Here is a 23908-nt window from a genome sequence, read left to right as displayed (position 1 = left end):
ATTTATACGATAACGCCTGTATTTATTTTCGAGAGGCTATAGGACATCCTTAAAAAAAAAAGTTATTCTTTGATTTTTCTTTATCATGTTGATAGGCTATCTCTTGAGTTTCAAGACTTCATGTTTTATTCTCTCACATATCGTATGAATTTGTTAAAAAAGTGTCCGAAATTTATATCACCAAAAACGTCATATACTATTTCACATGAAAATTGAGAAAACCGCCAAATTCCGGTTGAGTGGTCCCTAAATGTTGAAAAAGTGGTGTGGTCATAGTGACACTATATGTATTGTTTTTCCATGTCATTACGGAGGGTCCTGTAAAGTTTTTGCAAAAAAATTTCTCAAAATCCATCACCAAAAAATTCATGTTATAAGACACGAAAAAATTGAGAAAATCGCTTACATCTTATTGAGTGACCTCTAAATGCTAAAAAGTGCCGTGAATCAAAGTTATGCTATAGGTATTGTTCCCCCAAGTCATTATGGAGAGTCTTGTAAAATATTTACAAAAGAAAAGTGTCCGAAATCCATATCACTAAAACTTCACGTACTAACACACAAATAACTGAAAAAACCAATTAATTCTTGTTGTGTGACCCTAAATACAAAAATATGACGTGAATCATTGTGAGACTATAGATATTGTTCCCCTAGGTCATTACAGAGGATCTTGTAAAGATTTTATAAAAATAATTTTCAAAAATCATATCATAAAAAAAAATTCATATACTAACACACAAACAAATTAAAAGATCATCTAATTCATGCTGAATAACCCCTAACTACTTAAAAAATTGCCTGAATCATGATATCAAGTAATCGGCCGAAAAACAAAAGAGAGAATACTTAGCTAAAGAATGTCACATATTCTCTAATCTACAAAGATTAATTAGCATAAAAAAAATTGACCTTGTCATAGTTGATCCTAAATCTAGGCATTTGCGCTTTGTCGAGAAAGAATGAGGCTTACCCTTCGGGGTGGCCTAGTGGTTTGGGCATGGACTTTCATATTGGAGGTTTCAAGTTTGAAATCCCTTGCCAGCGAGAGCAAGGGGTTTGTCTTCTGGGTCGAGCTTGTCGCATCGGGCTTGCCTAGTGCGGGTTACCTCTCCTATGTGGTTTGCGAGCTATTGCATAGGAGCGGAGATTTTACCATGTGCACACCCAAAAGATAATGGCTGCGGGTTTCCCTTGTCGTAAAAAAAAGAAGAAGAAAAAGAATGAGCCTTTAGCATTCTCTAACACTTCAGTAAAATTGTTGTAGATAGCTAATCGTTGTGATATATTTCATTAGATAATCCACTACTTTATTAGCTTCTCTAAAATAGTGAGTGAAATTAATATCAATTCTTATCAATGAGATAGATAGTATCTTTTATAATGGCTCGAATCACAACTCATCAAAATAAAATAAAAGAAATCACAATGTCTTTTAAAGAATTTTTCTAGCGTCGATTATATCTTATACATAGTATATTAAGTCATTTTTTCACTTCAATTCTTTTTTAATAATGTGAAGCATATAAAAATATTTTTGAATTTCTATTTAGTGAAAAAAATTGAGATCAATGGATAATAAGAATTTAAAAAAGTACTGCCTTAACCTTGAATGTTTCTTAAAACATAAGTCCCATTAATCACAATCATATTAACGTTTAGACTTAATTCTGAATTAAAAGTATTAAAAAAATTATACAAGTAAAAGATAAAACTCTTATCGATATAATCAATTAAAAAAAAACTCAATTTTTTTTCAAATGCTCATTTTGCTTATAGAATACTGCTAACATTTCTGTAACAATCATCATGCCTCAACAAAAAGAAGTTTTTCAAAATTAAAAATAATAAAATCCCATATATGATCAATAATGTCTCAAGAATGATCCAGTGGATTAAGAATTATTATTTGAAGAAATCGATCGAGTACAAAAAAATCTCAATCTATAAGAAATCATCGAACGTTCTCTTTCTAACTTTTTTGAAATTCGAATAACCCTAAGTTCAAGATTCAAGAGCAGGCTTTAAGCAACTCGGAGGTAACTCGATTCCCGTGGCGTGTCCTATGGCATTAGCACACGTTGCAATTGTAGGTTTAGCGTTATTATCAGTAATCAACTTAATATCATTAAGATTGATTTTTTGACAAGGCAATGAAGAACTGCAATTGAAATTCACTGCCACCAATGAATTTGAAGTTCCCCTTATGTTGTTGAATATCACATCCTTGATTTGCACTAAGCTTTTCTACAAATTAAAAAAAATGAGAGTGAAATCAATAAATTAATACAAAGTATAAAGCTTATACAAATTTTAATATTTCACATGACATAAGAAATTTGTGTGTTTGGGATACTAAAATATGTTTAATTCACAAAACTAAACAAAAAAATTAACTCCTTACTTTTTTCATGAATCTTTCATATTCAAGAATTTCACCAATCAAGAAAAAATATTATCCAAAAAATTATTTTTATTGAACATGACTAACTATTAGAGGTAGAATCAGAATTATGAGTTTGAGGATTCTAAATTTTAGGACGAAAGAGAAAAATATTACAAAACATGCTTGATGGATTTAAATTTTGGGGGGGAAGAGAAAAATATTATAAAACATGCTTAGGGTTCTAAATTTTAGCACTGAAGAGAAAAATATTACAAAACATGTTTGGGAGTTTTAAATTTTAGGGCGGAAGAGAAAAATACTACAAAACATTCTTGGGGGTTCTAAATTTTAGGACGGAAAGGAAAATATTGCAAAACATATTTTTTTTTTTAAAAAAAAATAGAAACTTTTGTTAGTAGTGGGTAGTGGGGTACAAACCCACAACACTAGGTAGAAAACATTTTCACCACTAATTTCTTAATACTGAGCTATCAATCAATTTTGTTAGGCAGTTCACAAATATAAAATCTAAAATAAACTATTGAATTTGTCCGAACCCCCAAACCCCACTTAGCTCCGCCCCTGCTTACAACAACATACTCAATATATAAAATTTGAAAGTGAAAAGAAGGGAAAAAGCAATTGGTACCTGAAAACTGCAAGTATGTGAAGGACAATAATGCTGATCAATAATAATAGGATTATTCACCTTGTCCATTATAATATCCTCAAAACTAATACTTGTTGCTTCACCAACATTTGATGATGCCCAAGTCTTAATTCTCATTCCATTTTGAGTAGCTATAAGAGTACAATTTTTAACATGTACATCCTTGACAACTTCATTTGGCTTATTCCCTAAGCTTCCGATGCTTATTCCATGGCCAGGGCCACAAGTAACTCCAGAAATATTAACGTTTTGACTTCCAGCAAATATAGATATACAATCATCTCCAGTACCGATGTTGGAATCAAGAACTCGAATATTTGACGATGTACTAATGTGAATTCCATCGGTGTTAGGACTATCGCTTGGTGCAATTATGTTAACATGACTTATTGTCACGTTATTGCAATTATAGACATCGAAATGGAACATCTTGCTATTGATAGCGTGTATATCGTGCACAATTGCATTTTGGATAGAACTCAATCCAATAGTCTAAAAAAACATTGAAAATAATATTTAGTTAGTAACTTCACATTATAATTTCAAATGCACACAAAAAAATAATAAATCGTAACCATAAAATGATCAAGGAAATAACACAAACTTTATTAAGTTAAATCGAAAATAGAATCAAATCGCATATTTTGTTAGGATTAAAGAATATTTGGAGCATAAGTTCATTATTTGTTTGTATAATTACTTTACCCAAAAAAATTTGAAAAACCAAAAAAATCCGAGGTTGAAAAACTCAAAATTTATTAGTTTGATTTGATTTATCAATTTTAAAATCCGACACAAATAATTCGATTTGATATTTAAAAAACTCGCACTAATCCGGTCATGAACCCCAAATTTGTGACCTAATAGTAGTACAAACTATTTTTAAAATTTTTACTTTACCTTTCACAAGAGGAGGCACAAAATGAATACAATAAAATAAGAACACAAATTAATATACTGACCAAAATTAAAATGTTAATTGTGTCAAATAATGATTTATTTTTCACTTTAACTTTCATCTAATGCTTCATCAAATAAGCATTTTTTTTTAATTAAAAAAGAAATAGATAACGTGAAATTCAGTATAAATAATCTTAATCAAAATAATTTAGACAAAAAAATATAGTATAACTAATGAAAACTGGTAAGTACTCTTTCATCCTTAACCAAGAAGTTTCAGGTTCGAGGCCTCTTGGGTACAAAGTCACCTTTGTTAACGAGCATTTAACCTTCCCAATATGGGACCTCCCAGCACAAATTCAAATTTAGTCGGGACTTCAATGTGGATACCGAACACCGAGTGGAAAGAAAAAACTAATGAAAACTTACATAAGGACGAGTTGCACATTGAGGGTTTCTCCAAGCAGAAGCTCCTTGTCCATCTAAAGTTCCACCCCCTTCAATCTCTAAGTTATTTAAATGTTCAAAAGAAATCCAAGAATCCTTGCAAAATATTTTAGGATTTGTTGAAGCCTTAATAACTCCTTGAATTTTAACAATTAAGGATCCTTTACATGGTCCATTAAAATTTGCACCATATATCATATATGTTCCTAAAGGTATCAAATATGTAGCTTCTCCATTCCATTTGCATGCATCCATCCAAGCTTTCAAAAATACCTTTTATTTATAAAAAAGTAAAAAAATTAGTAAAAGAATATCTAATTAGACACTAAATTTGTTATATATACATGAGTGACAACTATATTTACTACCAACGAGGGTTGTGGTGGAGTGATAAATACTACTTTATCCTTAATCAAGAGGTCTAGGGTTTGAGTCCCCTTGGATTCGGAATCCCCTTTGTTAGGGAGTGCTTTTACCCACCAATGTGGGACTTCCGGTGCAAATTCAAATTTAGTCAGACTCCAATATGAATACTGAACACCAGATGAAAACCAATGAATAAAAGAAGAAGACATCATTATTACATATGTAATAATGACTTAAATAAAATTAAAGACACTTAAAAGTAAAATGGGACTTTTACTATGTCAAAACTAATCTTTAGCGGCAATTAATTAACATTAATAATCTAATTGCCGCTAAATATGTTTTTTCATGGTAATTAGTAAATGCCCCTAACACTTATTGCAACATTGGATGCAATAACAATTAACTAATGTTGAAAAAGATATTAACTCTTTTTGTTAATATGCATATCAATTGCAATAAAAGCTGTTTTTATTGTAGTGTTTGCATATATATAAAAATGGCAATTTATTAAAACACCGAGTGAAAAACAAAAAAAACTATATTTACTCATTTACAAAAAAGAAGAAGAAGACATTGTTTTACATGTAATAATGAATTAAATAAAAATAAAGACACATAAAAAAGAAAAAAAGGGGACTATTTGCTATGTCAAAACTGATCTTCAGCGGCAATTAATTATCAATAATTTAATTACCACTAAATATGTTTTTTTCATGATAATTAGTAAATGTCTCTGAAACTTATAACGACATTGAATGTAATGACAATTAACTAATGTTGATAAAAATATCAACGCTTTTTGTTAATATACATATTGTTTACCGCTAAAAGCTATTTTTGCTATAACGTGTGTATATAAAAAATGACAAATAATTAAAATGCATTAAAAGGTAAAGTGATTGGTTCACACCTCACTATCATCTGTCACTCCATCTGCTTTGGCACCATAGGAAATGACACTAAAAATTTTGTCATCAGCATTGGTGCATACAAAAATAAGGTTTAATATAAAAACTATTTTCAAACAAAAATTTGAAGCCATTTATGTTTTGTTCTTTGTTCTTTATTTTTTCTTTTTTCACTTGTGTTTATATACACCTTTTCCCCTCATATTTTGACTTCCCAAATGACTCAATTATACCTAAGAGATTTGTTTTCCAATCACCCTTTTCAAATTATGGTTCCTTCATTAAACTATTTCCTTAATAGTCTTGACAAATATTATTTTTGACAATTTATATTCAATTATTAGTGCATTGCAAAGAAAGAAAAATGAATATATATCATGGTATGTTGAATGAATATCATGGTAAGTTGAATGAATATCATGGTACGTTAAATGAATATCATGGTACGTTGAATGAATATCATGGTACGTTAAATGAATATCATGGTAAGTTGAATGAATATCATGGTAAGTTGACTGAACCACCAGCTAGGCTTATGAGAATCGTTGTATTAGCGGTGGGCATGGTATGGTAGATATCGAATATATCATATCGAAATAAAATATTTTAACATCGTGATTAAGATTTTATGGTATTTGATATGTATTTTAAAAAGTTTGGTATTCAGTATGTATTTGATATTTATAAAAACAATACCAAAATAGGAATACCGCACCTAACTAATTATTTATATGTTGAAATTTTGATTACTCTATCATGATTTAAATATTTGTTTTGGGTGATTGATTAACAAAGACAATTGTTTGTACTTTATTTTGAATATTTTTTACATGTATAAGATATTAGTATGATATAATTGAGACGTTTTTAAAAAAGTCAAAGTCAGAATTCTTTATTATATGAATATATGTAAGTTAAAAACTTGAAGTTGATCAAACTATAGTAAACGATTTACAATACCATAAAGTACCAAATCGATCTATAAATACCAAATCATACCGAATTAATTTAATATGATAATAAAATAATATTTTTAAAAAATCGTAAATCAAATAACCGTACCAAACTTTTCAATACCGTATCATGCTCACCCCTAGATTGTACTGTTATTTACTAGAGACTGTTAATTTTTTGAAATTAAATTAGTGTCATTGTGAATAGCGATTTTTTACTAGTAGCTCCAAATTATATTTTGTTAACATCATTTGTGAGTTGACTATAGATATATTCTTTCTAGGGAAAATTATCAATTAAGTCATAATACCTAACATAATTAGTCAAAATAACGACACTTTAAAATATTTATTTAAAATGGCAGAATGACAATATTTTTATAAAATAATATGTATTCAGATTTTAGTATTTAAAATTAATTTTATTTATGAAAAGAGTCCTATATTGGACCAAATTATATACATTAACCTTTTTTCAACTACATTCACGTTTCTTCCCCACTTTTCACGTTTCTTCCCCATCTTTCACGTTTCAAGTTTATCTTTCTTCAATGTGCTAAATTGTTGTTCATCAAGAAATCCTCTTTATTGTTAAATGAAATTTATTTATTAATTCAAGCAGATTTATCGATTGGCAAGGTAATTTCCATTATCCATTTTGATTTGATGTTTAAGTCACCGATTTTATATATTACGGATTTTCAGTCGATTTTTTCAGTTTTTATGTGATTTTGTTTAGTTATTCATCAAATAGTTATGATTTTCAATTTTTTCAATTTTTTTTTGTTATTTTCTTTTAATTTTTCAGATTTTGGAGAATCTAGAAATTCATATGTATGTTTATTTTGTTTGATATTTAATACATTCTAATTTTTGATAATTTTGAAATTCAAATTATCAAAAATTTTGTCTTCATATTTGAGATTTAGTAGATTGTAGTAACTACATTAGCACACATACATCATATATTGTTTGATTTTTTTATACATTCATATTTAATAATTTCGAATTTTGCTTATAGGGTTACTAATGCACAAGTGAATACGGATTCAGATTCGGTTTTGAAGAAAAAAAATCGAAAAAAGAACATAGTAGATGAAGAAGAAGAAGAAAGACAAAGTCAAAGAAGAAGGTTACAAAATTGTATTCATACCACAACTGTATTCCTATTAATTTTTGTTTGTCAATTATTTTTCTTTTACTCATCATTTGTATTTTTATTTTAAAACATTGTATTTCTTTTTTAGTTTGTAGTAATTTAAATAGGTATATAATGTATTCGTCACAATTCTATATCTTATGATTGAATACATAATTTATAGAATTGTGACGAATACATTATAAGAAGGGAAATGGAAACTTATTGATATTCATTTTTTCGTTTGAAATACAAAATCATACTGAAATACAACCTGATATTTGAAATACAAACTTAGTAAGACATATTTTGTATTTTATTTGGCTAAAGCAATATAATTTTATGAATACGTAATATATAAAACTGTGCGACGAATACATCACAAGAAGGGGAATACAAAATTATTGGTATTCATTTTGCTTTTGATATACAAAATGATATTGAAATACAACATTCTATTTGAAATAAAAACTAAGCTAGAAAATACTTTCTGCAAATTTAAAGTGAAATAATAATATAACAAAATTGGATATTGAAATATAAATACAATTTATTTTGAATAAACTTATTCTATGTATTATATATGTATTCATCGTAACTGTGTATTTCAATATCACTTCGATCAACAACTAATTTGTATTTATATTTTGGTATATACTACACAACTTCCTTTATTTTTGTACTTGAACTAGAATGGCAAAGAGTTGTATTCATAATAAATCAATACCAACATTTTTTGTATTTTAAATTAGTTATACATATCATTAGGTATTCAACTACATTTCGGATGAACACATATTCAAAGAAGTTCAAACATTTAAATATCCAAAACAGAGGGCATTAAAAATTTTCCAACACTTCCACTCATATAAGATATAAAATACAAACTACTGTTTCCAAAAAAAAATAAATGAAATTCTTAAGAACAAAGAAAAAAACGCTAGAAAGAAAAATGGCAACATATGCTCTTTCAAAAACGTAACTGATGCTAAATTTTTTTTAAAAATTACCTTTTTTGAAATTTTTTGTTCCATGATTTTCTCTATTCAGTTATTAATTATTTGTATTCTTTCAAATTAATCAAAATAAAATAAATACATAACTCAATCCTTAACAAACTAAAATATTGACATTTTAAATAAATAGTGAAACTATTGCTAAGGAGTCCCATTAAAAGCTAAAATATTGTTATTTTGAAAATTTTCCCTTTTTTTTATCAATCAAGTTAGATGATCTCACATTACACTGCGTATACGCAAAATAAAAGAACAAAAATAAATATTGAGTGAAAAAATTGCGATTATGAGCTGATTGCGATATGCAATAGTACAATTGATTATGTCCGTCTAGGTCCGAGATAATTCTTTGTTCCATAGCTCTGGGGCTCTATTTATAATTAATCAACTAAAAAGTCTCAGATGTACTAGCGTCACATCTTTGATGAAGTCATCGATTCTTTCGAGAGGTTATAATTATCGCGAGCAAAGATATTATAATGGCGGTCTGCTTCCATGAATTCCATCTATATTAAATCTCTCAATATTGGAATAGCTTATATAGTCATGATTCAATAAATAAATTGACATGAAACCCAAAGGAAAATGATTTTAAGTACTTAATTGACTTGAAACATTTTGATGTAGTAAACAATTGTATGTTTAGTAAACTTTTGTACTAGTGATACTAGATTTTTCGATTGACTTAACTTTTGCACTTCTTATTTTTACTTATGAAAGAATGAGTTTTAAAACTATTTACTTTATTGTTCATTTCTTCCATATTTCTAAACAATGTTTCTATGTTGGCAAATTGTTGATTCATCTATGGGGGAATTTGGTAGGCCCTATCATGATAATATGATACCAACATGTCTAGATTGATCACTAGCCTTACAGTACAACAGCTAGAGTTTAGTAGAGACTTGCAGATTTATACGATAACGCATTTATTTATCTTCGAGAGGCTATAGGACATCTCAAAAAAAATATTCTGTTCTTTGATTTTTCTTTATCATGTTGATTGTCTATCTCTTGAGTTTCGAGACTTCATGTCTTATTCTCTCACATATCGTATGATTTTGTTAAAAAAGTGTCCGAAATTTATATCACCAAAAACGTCATGTACCAATTCACATGAAAAATTGAGAAAACCGCCTAATTCCTGTTGAGTGGTCCCTAAATGTTGAAAAAGTGGTGTGGTCATAGTGGCACTATACGTATTTGTTTTCCCATGTCATTACGGAGGGTCCTGTAAAGTTTTTGCAAAAAGAATTCTCAAAATCCATCACCAAAAAAATCATGTTATAAGACACGAAAAAATTGAGAAAATCGCTTACATCTTATTGAGTGACCTCTAAATGCTAAAAAGTGTTGTGAATCAAAGTTATGCTATAGGTATAAGGTCATTATGGAGGGTCTAGTAAAGTTTTTATAAAAAAAAGTGTCTGAAATCCATATCACTAGATCTTCATGTACTAACACACACATAACTGAAAAAAACCACTTAATTCTTGTTGTGTGACCCTAAATACTAAAATATGACGTGAATCATTGTGAGACTATAGGTATTGTTCCCCTAGGTCATTATAGAGGATCTTGTAAGGATTTTATAAAAATAGTTTTCAAAATTCATTTCATCAAAAAAATTCATATACTAATACACACAAACAAATTAAAAGATCATCTAATTTCTGCTGAATAACCCCTAACTACTAAAAAAAATTGCCTGAATCATGATATCAAGTAATCAGACGAAAAACAAAAGAGAGAATACTTAGCTAAAGAATGTCACATATTCTCTAATCTACAAAGATTAATTAGCATAAAAAAAATTGACCTTGTCATAGTTGATCCTAAGTCTAGGCATTTGCGCTTTGTCGAGAAAGAATGAGGCTTACCATTCGGGGTGGCCTAGTGGTTTGGGCTTGGATTTCCATGTTGGAGGTTTCAAGTTTGAAATCCCTTGCCAGCGAAAGCAAGGGGTTTGCTTTCTGGGTCGAGCTTGTCGCACCGGGCTTGCCTAGTGCGGGTTACCTCTCCTATGTGGTTTGCGAGCTATTGCATAGGAGCGGAGGTTTTACCATGTGCACACCCAAAAGGTAATGGTTGCGGGTTTCCCCTGTCATCAAAAAAAGAAGAAGCAAAAGAATGAGCCTTTAGCGCTCTCTAACACTTAAGTAAAATTGTTGTAGATAGTTAATCGTTGTGATCTATTTCATTAGATAATCCACTACTTTATTAGCTTCTCTAAAATAGTGAGTGAAATTAATATCAATTCTTATCAATGAGATAGATAGTATCTTTTATAATGGCTCGAATCACAACTCATCAAAATAAAAATAAAAAGAAATCATAATGTCTTTTGAAGAATTTTTCTAACGTCGATTATATACGTAGTATATTAAGTCATTTTTTCACTTCATTTTTTTTAATAAATAAAGCATATAAAAATATTTTTGAATTTCTATTTAGTGAAAAAAATTGAGATCAATAGATAATATGAATTTAAAAAAGTACTGCCTTTAACTTGAATGTTTCTTAAAACATAAGTCCCACTAATCACAATCTTATTAACCTTTAGACTTAATTCTAAATAAAAAGTATTAAAAAAATTATACAAGTAAAAGTTAAAATTCTTATCGATATAATCAATCAAATAAAAAAGCTCAATTCTTTCAAATGCTCATTTTGCTTATAGAATACTGCTAACATTTCTGTAACAATCATCATCAACGCCTCAACAGAAAGAAGTTTTTTAAAATTAAAAATAATAAAATCTCATATAAGATCAATAATATATATATCAAGAATGATTAAGTGGATTAACAATTATTATTTGAAGAAATCGAGTACAAAAAAATCCTCAATCTATAAAAAATCAACGAACGTTCTCTTTCTAACTTTTTTGAAATTCGAATTACCCTAAGTTGAAGATTCAAGAACAGGCTTTAAGCAACTCGGAGGTAACTCGATGCCGGTGGCTTGTCCTATGGTATTAGCACACGATACGATTGAAGGTTTAGCGTTATTATCAGTAATCAACTTAATATCATTAAGATTGATTTTTTGACAAGGTAATGAAGAACTGCAATTGAAATTCACAGTTACCAATGAATTTGAAGTTCCCCTTATGTTGTTGAATGTCACATCCTTGATTTGCATTAAGCTTTTCTACAAATTAAAAAAAATGAGAGTGAAATCAATAAATTCATACAAAGTATAAAGCTTATACAAATTTTTATATTTCACACGACATAAGAAATTTGTGATTTTGGGGTACTAAAATATGTTTAATTCACAAAACAAAACAAAAAAATTAACCCATTTTTTTCATACATCTTTCATATTCAAGAATTTCACCAATCAAGAAAAAATATTATCCAAAAATTTATTTTTATTGAACATGACTAACGATTAGAGGTGGAATCAGAACTAGGAGTTTGGGGATTCTAAATTTTAGGACCAAAGAGAAAAATATTACAAAACATGTTTGGGAGTTTTAAATTTTAGGGCGGAAGAGAAAAATATTACAAAACATTCTTGGGGGTTCTAAATTTTAGGACGGAAAGAAAATTATTGCAAAACATGTTTTTTTTTTAAAAAAAAAAAATAGAAACTTTTGTTAGTAGTGGGTAGTGGGGTTCAAACCCACAACACTAGAGTGGAAAACATTTTCACCACTAATTTCTTAACACTGAGCTATCAATCAGTTTTGTTAGGCAGTTCACAAATACATAATCTACAAAAAAATTATTGAATTTATCCGAACCCCCAAACCCCACTTAGCTCTGCCCCTGCTTACATCATACTCAATATATAAAATTTGAAGGTGGAAAGAAGGAAAAAAACGATTGGTACCTGAAAACTACAAGTATGTGAAGGACAATAATGTTGATCAATAATAATAGGATTATTCACCTTGTGCATTATAATATCCTCAAAACTAATACTTGTTCCTTCACCAACATTTGATGATGCCCAAGACTTAATCCTCATTCCATTTTGAGTAGCTATAAGAGTACAATTTTTAACATGTACATCCTTGACAACTTCATTTGGCTTATTCCATGGCCAGGGCCACAAGTAACTCCAGAAATATTAACATTTTGACTTCCAGCAAGGATAGATATACAATCATCTCCAGTACCAATGTTGGAATCGAAAACTCGAATATTTGACGATAAACTAATGTGAATTCCATCAGTGTTGGGACTATCACTTGGTGCAATTAAATTTACATGACGTAATGTCACGTTATTGCAATTATAGACATCGAAATGGAACATCTTGCTATTGATAGCGTGTATATCGTGCACAATTGCATTTTGGATAGAACTCAATCCAATAGTCTAAAAAACCATCGAAAATAATATTTAGTTAGTAACTTCACATTATAATTTCAAATACACACAAAAAAATAATAAATCGTATCCATAAAAAGATCAAGGAAATAACACAAACTTTATTAAGTTAAATCGAAAATCGAACCAAATAGCATATTTTGATAGGACTAAAGAATATTTGGAGTATAAGTTCATTATTTGTTTGTATGATTACTTTACCCAAAAAAATCCGAAAAACCCAAAAAATTCAAGGTTGAAAAATCCAAATTTTATTAGTTTGATTTGATTTATCAATTTTAAAATCCGACACAAATAATTCGATTTGATATTTGAAAAACAAACACTAATCCGATCATGTACCCCAAATTTGTGACCTAATAGTAGTACAAACACTTTTAAAAATTTTACTTTACCTTTCACAAGAGGAGGCTCAAAATGAATACAATAAAATAAGAACACAAATTAATATACTGACCAAAATTAAAATTTTAATTGTGTCAAATAATGATTTATTTTTCACTTTAACTTTCATCTAATGCTTCATCAAATAAGCATTTTTTTTTAATTAAAAAAGAAATAGATAACGTGAAATTCAGTATAAATAATCTTAATCAAAATAATTTAGACAAAAAAAATATAGTATAACTAATGAAAACTGGTAAGTACTCCTTCATCCTTAACCAAGAGGTTTCAGGTTCGAGGCCTCTTAGGTACAAAGTCACCTTTGTTAAGGAGCACTTAACCTTTCCTATATGGGACCTCCCAGTTCTAATAAAAATTCTGGCTCGGCCCGGGAAAGCGCTGGCAACAACTGAAAGGAAGGGGTCCATGTAGTTACTGTGTCCACCCCCTTCTTAGTCAATGGGGCACAACAGGTTCGGCATCTACTACAAAAGAGAGAATTCACTTCAGATAATCACGTCTCTGCTAGGCAGCGTGTGGAATGGCCGAGAGTGGACCTTTTTGGATATATAATCCAAGTCGAGAGTAGAGTTACAGGAAAAGCCGTCTGATGGAAAACAACTTTCACATTCGATTCAGAGAGCACTTTTTTTGTTGAGAATTCCTCGTTCCCTTTCGTGTGAATTCCACACCAAATGGAAGAAAAAAACTAATGAAAACTTGCATAAGGACGAGTTGCACATTGAGGGTTTTTCCAAGCAGAAGCTCCTTGTCCATCTAAAGTTCCACCCCCTTCAATCTCTTAAGTTATTTAAATGTTCAAAAGAAATCCAAGAATCCTTGCAAGATATTTTAGGATTTGTTGAAGCCTTAATAACTCCTTGAATTTTAACAATTAAGGATCCTTTACATGGTCCAATAAAATTTGCACCATATATCATATATGTTCCTAAAGGTATAAAAAATGTAGCTTCTCCATTCCATTTGCATGCATCCATCCAAGCTTTCAAAAATACCTTTTATTTATAAAAAAAAAATAAAAAAATTAGTAAAAGAATATTTTATTAGACACTAAATTTGTTATATATACATGAGTGACAACTATATTTACTACCAACGAGGGTTGTGGTGGAATGGTAAGTACTACTTTATCCTTAATCAAGAGGTCTAGGGTTTTAGTCCTCTTGGGTTCGAAATCTCCTTTGTTAGAGAGTGTTTTTACCCACCAATGTGGAACTTTCGGTATAAATCTGAATTTAGTCGGACTCCAATATGGATACCGGACAACAGACGGAAATCAATGAATAAAAGAAGAATACATCATAACAATAATGTAATAATGACTTAAATAAAATTAAAGACACACTAAAAAGTAAAATGAGACTTTTACTATGTGAAAACTAATCTTTAGAGACAATTAATTAACAATAATAATTTAATTGCCGCTAAATATATTTTTTTCATGGTAATTAGTAAATATCTCTAACACTTATAGCAACATTGGATGCAATAAGAATTAACTAATATTGATAAAGACACTAACACTTTTTGATAATATACATATTAATCGCTGCTAAAAGCTATTTTTATTGTAGTGTTTGTATATATATAAAAATGGCAATTAATTAAAACACCGAATGAGAAACCAAAGAAACCTATACTTACTCATTTTGAAAAAAAAGAAGAAGACATTGTTATACATGTAATAATGACTTAAATAAAAATAAAGACACATTAAAAAGTAAAAATGGGACTTTTGCTATGTCAAAATTGATCTTTAGCGGTAATTAATTTAATTACCGCTAAATATGTTATTTTTCATGATAATTAGTAAATGTTTCTGAAACTTATAGTGATATTGAATGTAGTGACAATTAACTAATATTGATAAAAATATCAACATTTTTTGTTAATATGCATGTTAATTATAGCTAAAAGTTGTTTTTGTTATGTATATAAAAAATGACAATTAATTAAAAATGCATGAAAAGGTAAAATGATTGGTTCACACCTCACTATCATCTGTCTCTCCATCTGCTTTGGCACCATAGGAAATGACACTAAAAATTTTGCCATCAGCATTAGTGCATACAAAAATAAGGTTTAATAAAAAAACTATTTTCAAACAAAAATTTGATGCCATTTCTGTTTTGTTCTTTGTTCTTTATTTTTTTCTTTTTTCACTTGTGTTTATATACACCTTTTTTCCCCTCATATTTTGACTTTCCAAATGACTCAATTATACCTAAGAGATTTGTTTTCCTTTCACTCTTTTAAAATTATAGTTCCTTCATTAAACTATTTCCTTAATAGTCTTGACAAATATTATTTTTGACAATTTATATTCAATTATTACACCTAAATATTTGTTTGGAATTAGTGATCATTGCAAAGAAAGAAAAATGAATATATATCATGGTATGTTGAATGAATATCATGGTAAGTTGACTGAACTACCAGCTAGTCTTATGAGAATGGTTAGGTTGCACTAGCGATGGACATGGTATGGTAGATACCAAATATATCAAAGATAAATGTCAAAAACATATCTAAATTATCCCTCTTTTTTGAATTTCATACCTAAACTATTGAAAGTGTGAGTTTTTATACCTAAAATATCACTTATTAGTTTGAGAAACACACATCAATGGTGTGTGTAATGCACTCTTTCTTTTATTTGAAAAAAGCTTGACACATGACATTCCACATGGATAAAATATTCTACCTTGACGAAAATTAAATAATAAACTATTAATATTAATTAAAAATTAAAGATTAAATTATTACTATTCCAAAAAATATATATATATATTTTTAAAAATTTAATGTTATTTTTCTTACCCCACTCCACCACCTCCTCNCCCCCCCCCCCCCCCCCCCGGACAATTCCCCATCCTTTTATTTTTTTTATAAAAAATATTTTATAAAATATTTTTAAAAATTCATACTTCACCTTGTCCCTGTTGACACCCGATTTTGACCTTCCCGATAAGAATTAATTTTCGAGCTTATTTAATTTCAAACGATTTAAAATAATTAATTTTATAAAAATTCAAAATATGTTTCAAGATATTTTTAAGAATTTTATTCACTTTTATAATATTTTAAATATTTTAATAGTAAATATGTTTTAAATTGTTACGTAGGTAACTAATATATTTTACAAACACTTGAAAACTATCTTGAAAAGATTTCATTAACGTTAAACACTTTACTAATTTAATTCAATTTGAATTATAGATATGTCATTGAATTAGTTATTTTTGTTAAGTTAATTATTTTGTTTTATTAAGATTAAGAAGCTCATTAATTAACTAATATTAATTCATCTTATTTTAAAACTTTAGCCGAATTTGCTAATAAAAATCAATTTGGCTACAACATTAAAATTCTGCAAAAAACTTAAGTATACAATTTAAGTACCTTAATTACTACTATATAGCAATAGTTTTCTTTTCTGTCTGTATAGCAATAGTTTTTTTTTCAAAACTAGAATTTAGTATTTAAAAAAAAAGGGAAGCGTAGAATTAATCAACCATGATTTTCTTATATTCCCTGATTTTCTCCAATTATTTTACCTTCCACCATTTACTCAGATTTGTTATATATTTTCTCCCATAAAAAATGGGTTTTTTTTAACAAAAATAAAAATCTCCTTCTACTCCCTTCTGATCGACAGTTCAAACATACCAACAATTTTCTAGTTTTAATTCAACACAATGGACGATGGGACGCATCAGGTATTTGTGATAAATCACGATTGAATTAGTGTTTTTCTACGTGATTATTTTAATTATTTTATTTAATATATTTGAATTATTTTTTTTCATGATCGTTATCTTATAATCTATTATGTTGGGTATATGTTTTTTGTTAAAGCTGAATTAAGGTCGTTTATCAATCACTTTTATAGATTGGATTTGGGTATATTGAGTGGTGTGTTATTTTTTGGTATTAATCCGTTGCTTTAATTTGTAGGGTTTTGTTATTTAGTATAAAACTCATATTGTATGATTCTGCTTTGGTAAATGGTTTGGTGAAACGATGGTTTTGTGGTTTAGTATATAGTAAATTTTAATATTTTTGGTAGATTATTAGGTGCACATGGTGTGATGATTTGGTGTAATTGTTATTCTGTATTATGTTTGTATAAACACCATAAGTCATAGTTTTTTTTTGTGTGAGTGTTAGCTATTAGGTCGCATAGAAAAATAAGCTTTGATGATTAATATTGGGTAAATAATTTGGTGTTAATGATGGTATATTTAAATACATTTATTAAACGTCAGATTCAATGAATTTTTTTTGGTCTAACATTAAGTGTAATGGATCGGTGCACTTGAATATCTTTTAGTCCATACATAAACACCATATTTTGAGAATTTCTTTTTGTATGTGATTTGATGTAATTAGTATCTTTTAGGCCTTACATAAACACCATAATTTGAAAATTTCTTTTGGTGTGTGATCTGATGTAATTGGTATCTTTAGACCTTATATAAACACAAACTTTCAAGCTAATATTTTGGTACATCTATTGTTTTTTGGTAAATGATTTGATGAAAATGATGGTGTAGTAAGCTAATTTAGTCATCAACCATTCTGTGTACCAGCATGATTACCATTTTGTATACCAACATGTTTGCCTTTTTGTATACCAACATGTTTGCCTTGCGAAAGCACTTGGGATATTCCATCGCATGTTTTGGAAGAGGTAATGTTACCTCTAATTGCAAGAAAGCAACCAGGCAGACCACCAATTAATGATCGTAAGAAGGGATTCAACAAGAAAAATGCAAGAGAAGTAAAGTCATTTGTAGTAAATGTGCTACACTCGAGCATAACAGGAAGACTTGCCCCAAATTTGTGGATCACGCTTAACAATAGTGTGTTGTTTTTATTTTATTTTTACTTAAAACATTATGTAGTTGAAACTTTTAGTTATTGATTTATTGAATGATGTAACATTTCCGATTGAGAGTTTTTGAACTTAAGTTGTCTTTTTATGCACAAATTTATATATGTAAATGGTTATGAACTAATTGTAAATTTTAATAAATGAAAACAACTGTTATTTCTATAATATTTGGTGTAGTATTCAAAAGTTATTATCTATTACATGATATTGGTGTAATTATCGTTGTAAGGTTGGTGCATTCATATTATATTTAAAGAAGAACTAAAGGTAAATGATAACAAACCTATTGAAAAGTGATGAACTTATGAGATAAAATAATGGTGAATCCAAAATTAATTTAATATGCTATGTAATTTTTTTTTTTGAGAAGCTCAGTAATAACCATTAATTGGTGAGATAAAATAACTAAATTTTATACATGATTATCATGCCCCCAAAAATAGGTACAAAATCCCCCCAAAAAAAAGGAAAAACTAAAATAAATAAATAATTAAAATTGAAAATTAAGAGAAAAGACTAGAATTAATAAATAGTATAATTATGGTTGAAAAGTCAAAAAGTAAATAATAACTCTATCAATTTCATAAATTTAGCACATCACTCCCAAAAATAGGAAATAAATCGGATGCTAAAATATACAAAAAAAAATTGAAAATTCATTATATGGGCAATTTTTTTTTATATAAAACGGTATAATTATGATTGAAAAAGCAAAAAGCAAACAATAATTATCAATACCATAAGTTTAGCACATAATCCCCAAAAATAGGAAATAAATCGTATACTAAAATATATATAAAAAACGAAAATTGAAGATATGGGTAAAAAAAATAATATAAAAGAGTAAACTTGGTTGGAAAACCAAAAAGTAAACAATACTTATCAATCCCATAATTTTAGCACATAACCCCCAAAAAAGGAAATAAATTGAATATTAAAATATATATTTTTTTTAAATCGAAAATTAAATATTATGTCATGTTTGTAATTAAAAACTTAGTGTTGTAAATAAAAAGGAGTATATACATATATTGTTAATTAAGATCTTAAATAGTATATTCTTGTAATTTTTCCTTCTTTTATTGCAAATTTAATTACCCTCTTTACCTTACCCTTTTAAGACCCCAAATTGGGCCTGTTTTCAGCAACACACAACCCCAATACAAATGCCCAACCCTTTTCGTCCATTCTCACTCATCCCATCTTAATTCCCAACCCAGACCCCTTTACAATTTCCAGCAATATCACAGCCCACTATCCATACATAACCCATTCCCAGCCCATTTTCATTTCTCCTTCGACCCAGGCCCAACGCACACTACATACAACAATACATACAACATCAACATACTGATACAGACCCCACCCCTGTACTTCGTTCTTCTTCCCAGCCAAAATCAGAAACGAAACCCAGAAAAAAATCAAAACCCATCCCAGCTCATCGTTCCAGTGAATTGACCCGAATTGTGTAGCTCACGTGAACCAAACGGAAGTTACACGACGTCTATGCATAGCAGCTTTTCGTCCGCGTCATCTTCCTCGCCAGTACAGTCACGCAGCAGGAGCAGTCTGCGTTGTTGTCCTCCCTAGCGTGGGATTAAGCCACGTGGCATGAGAGGACGAGTGATTCGATCCCACCTGTCGTCCCCCTTTTCCTTTTCGGAATGAGTTAAAACCTCAAGAAAAGGGTGTTTGTCCGAATTTGTGAAAGATTTTTGGGGGTTTTGAATTTTGAAATGGGTCCTTGTCTTGTCCGGATTTCATCTCTTTCCCCCCATTTTCGAACCCTAATTTCCCCTTCTATATTATATCTTTTCTTCTCCATTGTAAGGGAATTTTTTTTTGGGAGTTGAAAAATTTTTAGAGTAAAAAAAGACTGAGAGCAGCTCAAGTAAAAACAACTAAAATATATAAAAATACATTCAAGGCAAAGAGTTTTAGTTTAGGTCGGAATATCGTGTTTCCATCTCATTTTGCCATTGGTTTTCTCAAGTTTTGTTTGAGTTTGAGATTCTGCCCGAAATTTTCGTTTCATCGTTCATAATCGAGGTCTTGTGGAGGAAGAAACATAGTTGCTGACTCGTCGTTCTCAGGTCGCTGCTTCCAAAAGGGTAAATCCTCTTTCGATTTTAACTCGTTTCATCATTATTTTTTTTTTGTTTATTCCTTCGAGTACCTCTGTTCTCTTCGTAGTTCATGGTTGTTGTCTGTTGAGAGGTTGTTTGGATCGAATCAGTGTGTCTTAGTCGCTTCAAGTTTAAATGGGCCTTTTTCTAGCAAATTAACGGCTGAAAATTTTATGAACCATTGAACTCTAGTTCTCTTCTGATTTTTGTATTTGTTTGCATTTTTTTATCTATGATTCAGTTGCTCGTCCGATTTGGTGTTGGCTAGAACAGCTGAAATAACTGTTGTGGTTGCTATTTCGACCCTTCTCTTGGCCTGTCAATGTCACTCTCGTTTCAAACTAGGAGCAGAACTTTAAACTAATTGATGGTGAACTTGCTTGTTGTTTCATCCATGGTTCGTTGGTCTGTTAGTAATTGTTCTACTGTTTAGCAAAGCATGTTTAAATCAAGTCGTGTTTCCATATTTGTCTAATTTTAGTTGAAGTGCTTGCCATTTGTAGCCTAAATGTAAGCTTTCTTAGCATATTTCTCCTATATTTGCCATATTCCTATCCTTCATGAGGTCGGTTTTAGTTGTCCTTAAACATATCCTATCATGCTTTAGAAATGCTAAGATTATGAGGCTAGACTTGAGCTTAAATCATGTTGGTTGGTGTGGTGTTCAAATACTAATTCGGTGTGGAAAATGTGGCCTACTTGTGCGATTAGCTTGTTCAAAATGAAGGCTTTCATTATCTTAACTAGTTTAAATAGCTGAATGCTAATCATCTTTTGTTGGTTTAGCTATTCTTTTCCCAAATTCGAATTAATATAATATAGTTTACTTGGATTATTTCTCTGATGATGCTTGATAATTAATTGGTCATTTTATGTATTTGCTAGTCCATCAAGACTCGTTTAAAGTTAGTCTTGTGTTAGTTATTTCATAAGATTTATGTCACTGCTTCTTTTCATGTTGTTAGAATAATTATTCAACTGAATTGGCATGTTTGATATCAGTAGTTTAAAAGTTATTGAACTTGGTTTCCTTTGTTTTCTTGCACTGTTGATTTCTAGAAAGTTTATTAATCCCCTTTTGACTCTTCATCCCATTATTGTCTGTTACCTTGGATATAAAAGTACTAAGCATTCATCAGTTTCCATTTTCAAATTATTATTTAAATGTTGTATTGTTCACGATTGACTAGTGTGTGTCACTTCATTTATTTATTTATTTTTATTTTATCACTTCATTTCCTCCCAAAAAATGCTAATTCGATAATTTGTTTGTCGTTTTGCATGTGAAATATATCCGAGTTCACTGCGAACTCCTCTTTCCCTTTGCATTTTGGGAGAGTCATAAAGGCTTAAATTTCTTTATCGAGTGAGCCTACCCTTGAGAATTGGAGAATAAGTCCCGAAAAAAATGGTGTACAAGTCTCAGAGTTGAAAAATTCGAAGCAGAGAAGAATTGAGAAGATTGGGCCAAAGCCTCACTCTTTATACAAAAGAAATTTGTATTTTTGTTAGGGAAAATTTTCAAAACAACAATATTTTATCTTTTCGTGGGACTCCTTAGCAACAGTTTCATTATTTATTAAAAATGTCATTATTTTAGTTTGTCAATGGATTTGTTATGTATTTATTTTATTTTGATTAATTTGAAAGAATACAAAAATTAATAACAGAAAAGAGAAAATCATAGAACGACAAAATTCAAAAAAGGTAAAAAAAGGTTTTAAATACAAATTAGTTACCTTTTGAAAAAAATTATAAATCTCCTTCTTTCTGTCGAGGCTTTTTTTTCTTTCTTCTTAAGAACATCAAAAAATTTTAAAAAATAATTTAGTTTGTCTTCCGAATCATTCATCTTATAAGTTTCAAAGATTCTTCAAGTTGAATACGGCATATTTTTTTAAAAGAAATTTTTCAAAATTGAGGACTATAAATTTGTCGCATCTAGTGAACAATCGAAAAACAATCAAGTATTTTTTTTCTTGTTTGGATGAAATATTCACATATGTCGAGTATAATTGTTATTTTTTTTCCTGATTAAATCAGTGAAATCTTTGTATGTATTGGGATTTATAGCTTTTTACGGATGTTTTGTAATATAGGGATACAAGCATAACAATTTTGGACAGCGTACAACTATGGAGTAAAAAACATCAACTAATTAGTGGTTGTATACAGATTTTTGTTGACTTGTGGTGATTGTTGGATACAATTAAGTTGTATTCAAACTAAAATGTATTTATATTCCAGTTTGTTATATTATTATTATTTCATTGAAAATATTGTTTTCGAAAAACATAGAATAAGTTGTATTAAAATAATTGTATTTATATTACAATATCCAGTTTTGTTATTTTATTAGNTTCATTTATTTATTTATTTTTATTTTATCACTTCATTTCCTCCCAAAAAATGCTAATTCGATAATTTGTTTGTCGTTTTGCATGTGAAATATATCCGAGTTCACTATGAACTCCTCCTTCCCTTTGCATTTTGGGAGAGCCATAAAGGCTTAAATTCCTTTATCGAGTGAGCCTACCCTTGAAAATTGGAGAATAAGTCCCGAAAAAAATGGTGTACAGGTCTCGGAGTTGAAAAAGTCGAAGCAGGGGAGAATTGAGAAGATTGGGCCAAAGTCCCACTCTTTACACAAAAGAAATTTGTATTTTTGTTATTTATTGGGCCTAACCCATTTAATCATCATTATTATTTCTGTTAGAAGGTTAGAACATGTGAAAGAATTGGGCCTAAGGCCCAAAGAAAAACATCTATTTTATGTTAGTTTAGGACTAGTGAAGGTGACTCAAATGGGTCAAAGGTCCAAAATGAAAATGGGCCTAAATACTGGCCCAGGCATACCTGAAATCAAATTTTGGTCCAAGTCTCTTTCCCTCTTTATTTTATAGCATTTATTTACTTGTCAATATTTGCTACTAAATCTTAAGGTTTTAAAATTCAAATCCCCAAAAGAATACCCGTTTTGATTTTATAACTTAACCAAATGAATCACCTTTAACGAGGCCTAAAAATTGATTTTGCAAGATATCTCACTTAGATAGTGGTTCCATATTCCCCCCTTGTCCCCTTAAAATGGTGCTAATTATAAAAATTGCTCAATTCAAACTAAGCTAATTTTTAGCCAAATGACTAATTGCCGGATAATCGCATTAGCGGGTGTTCTAGGTGCTTTAAAACCCTTCCTAGAACACTAATAAGAACCCCGAACCCCTTTTAAGTTTTCATTAGATTTTCTGTTTTAGTCTTTTGAAAACAACAATTTTCTTAATTTTACTTTTAAAATTAAGTAGCGACTCTTAAATCTGTCTAAATAATATTTTTAAATAAAACAGTAC

At 29.3% G+C, this 23908-nt stretch overlaps 2 protein-coding genes and 1 pseudogene across 2 annotated transcripts in view; all 3 read right to left on the bottom strand.

The window, feature by feature from the left end:
- The window catches only part of LOC125871115 (uncharacterized), a 367917-nt gene that overhangs the window by 314243 nt on the left and 29766 nt on the right, over window positions 1-23908 (bottom strand). The window lies entirely within an intron of this gene.
- Window positions 2005-5883, bottom strand: LOC125859180 (exopolygalacturonase-like). Its single transcript, XM_049538889.1, has 5 exons — window positions 5871-5883; window positions 5683-5786; window positions 4386-4676; window positions 3036-3548; window positions 2005-2247 (listed from the first exon to the last, which is right to left on the bottom strand). The coding sequence occupies exons 1-5, from the start codon at window positions 5881-5883 to the stop codon at window positions 2005-2007; spliced, it is 1164 nt and encodes a 387-aa protein (XP_049394846.1).
- LOC125859170 (exopolygalacturonase-like) lies at window positions 11692-15657 on the bottom strand (annotated as a pseudogene).

Source organism: Solanum stenotomum, chromosome 1 (genome assembly GCF_019186545.1).
Source record: "Solanum stenotomum isolate F172 chromosome 1, ASM1918654v1, whole genome shotgun sequence".
Lineage (NCBI taxonomy): Eukaryota > Viridiplantae > Streptophyta > Magnoliopsida > Solanales > Solanaceae > Solanum > Solanum stenotomum.
This window is presented reverse-complemented; position numbering and strand designations above follow the sequence as displayed.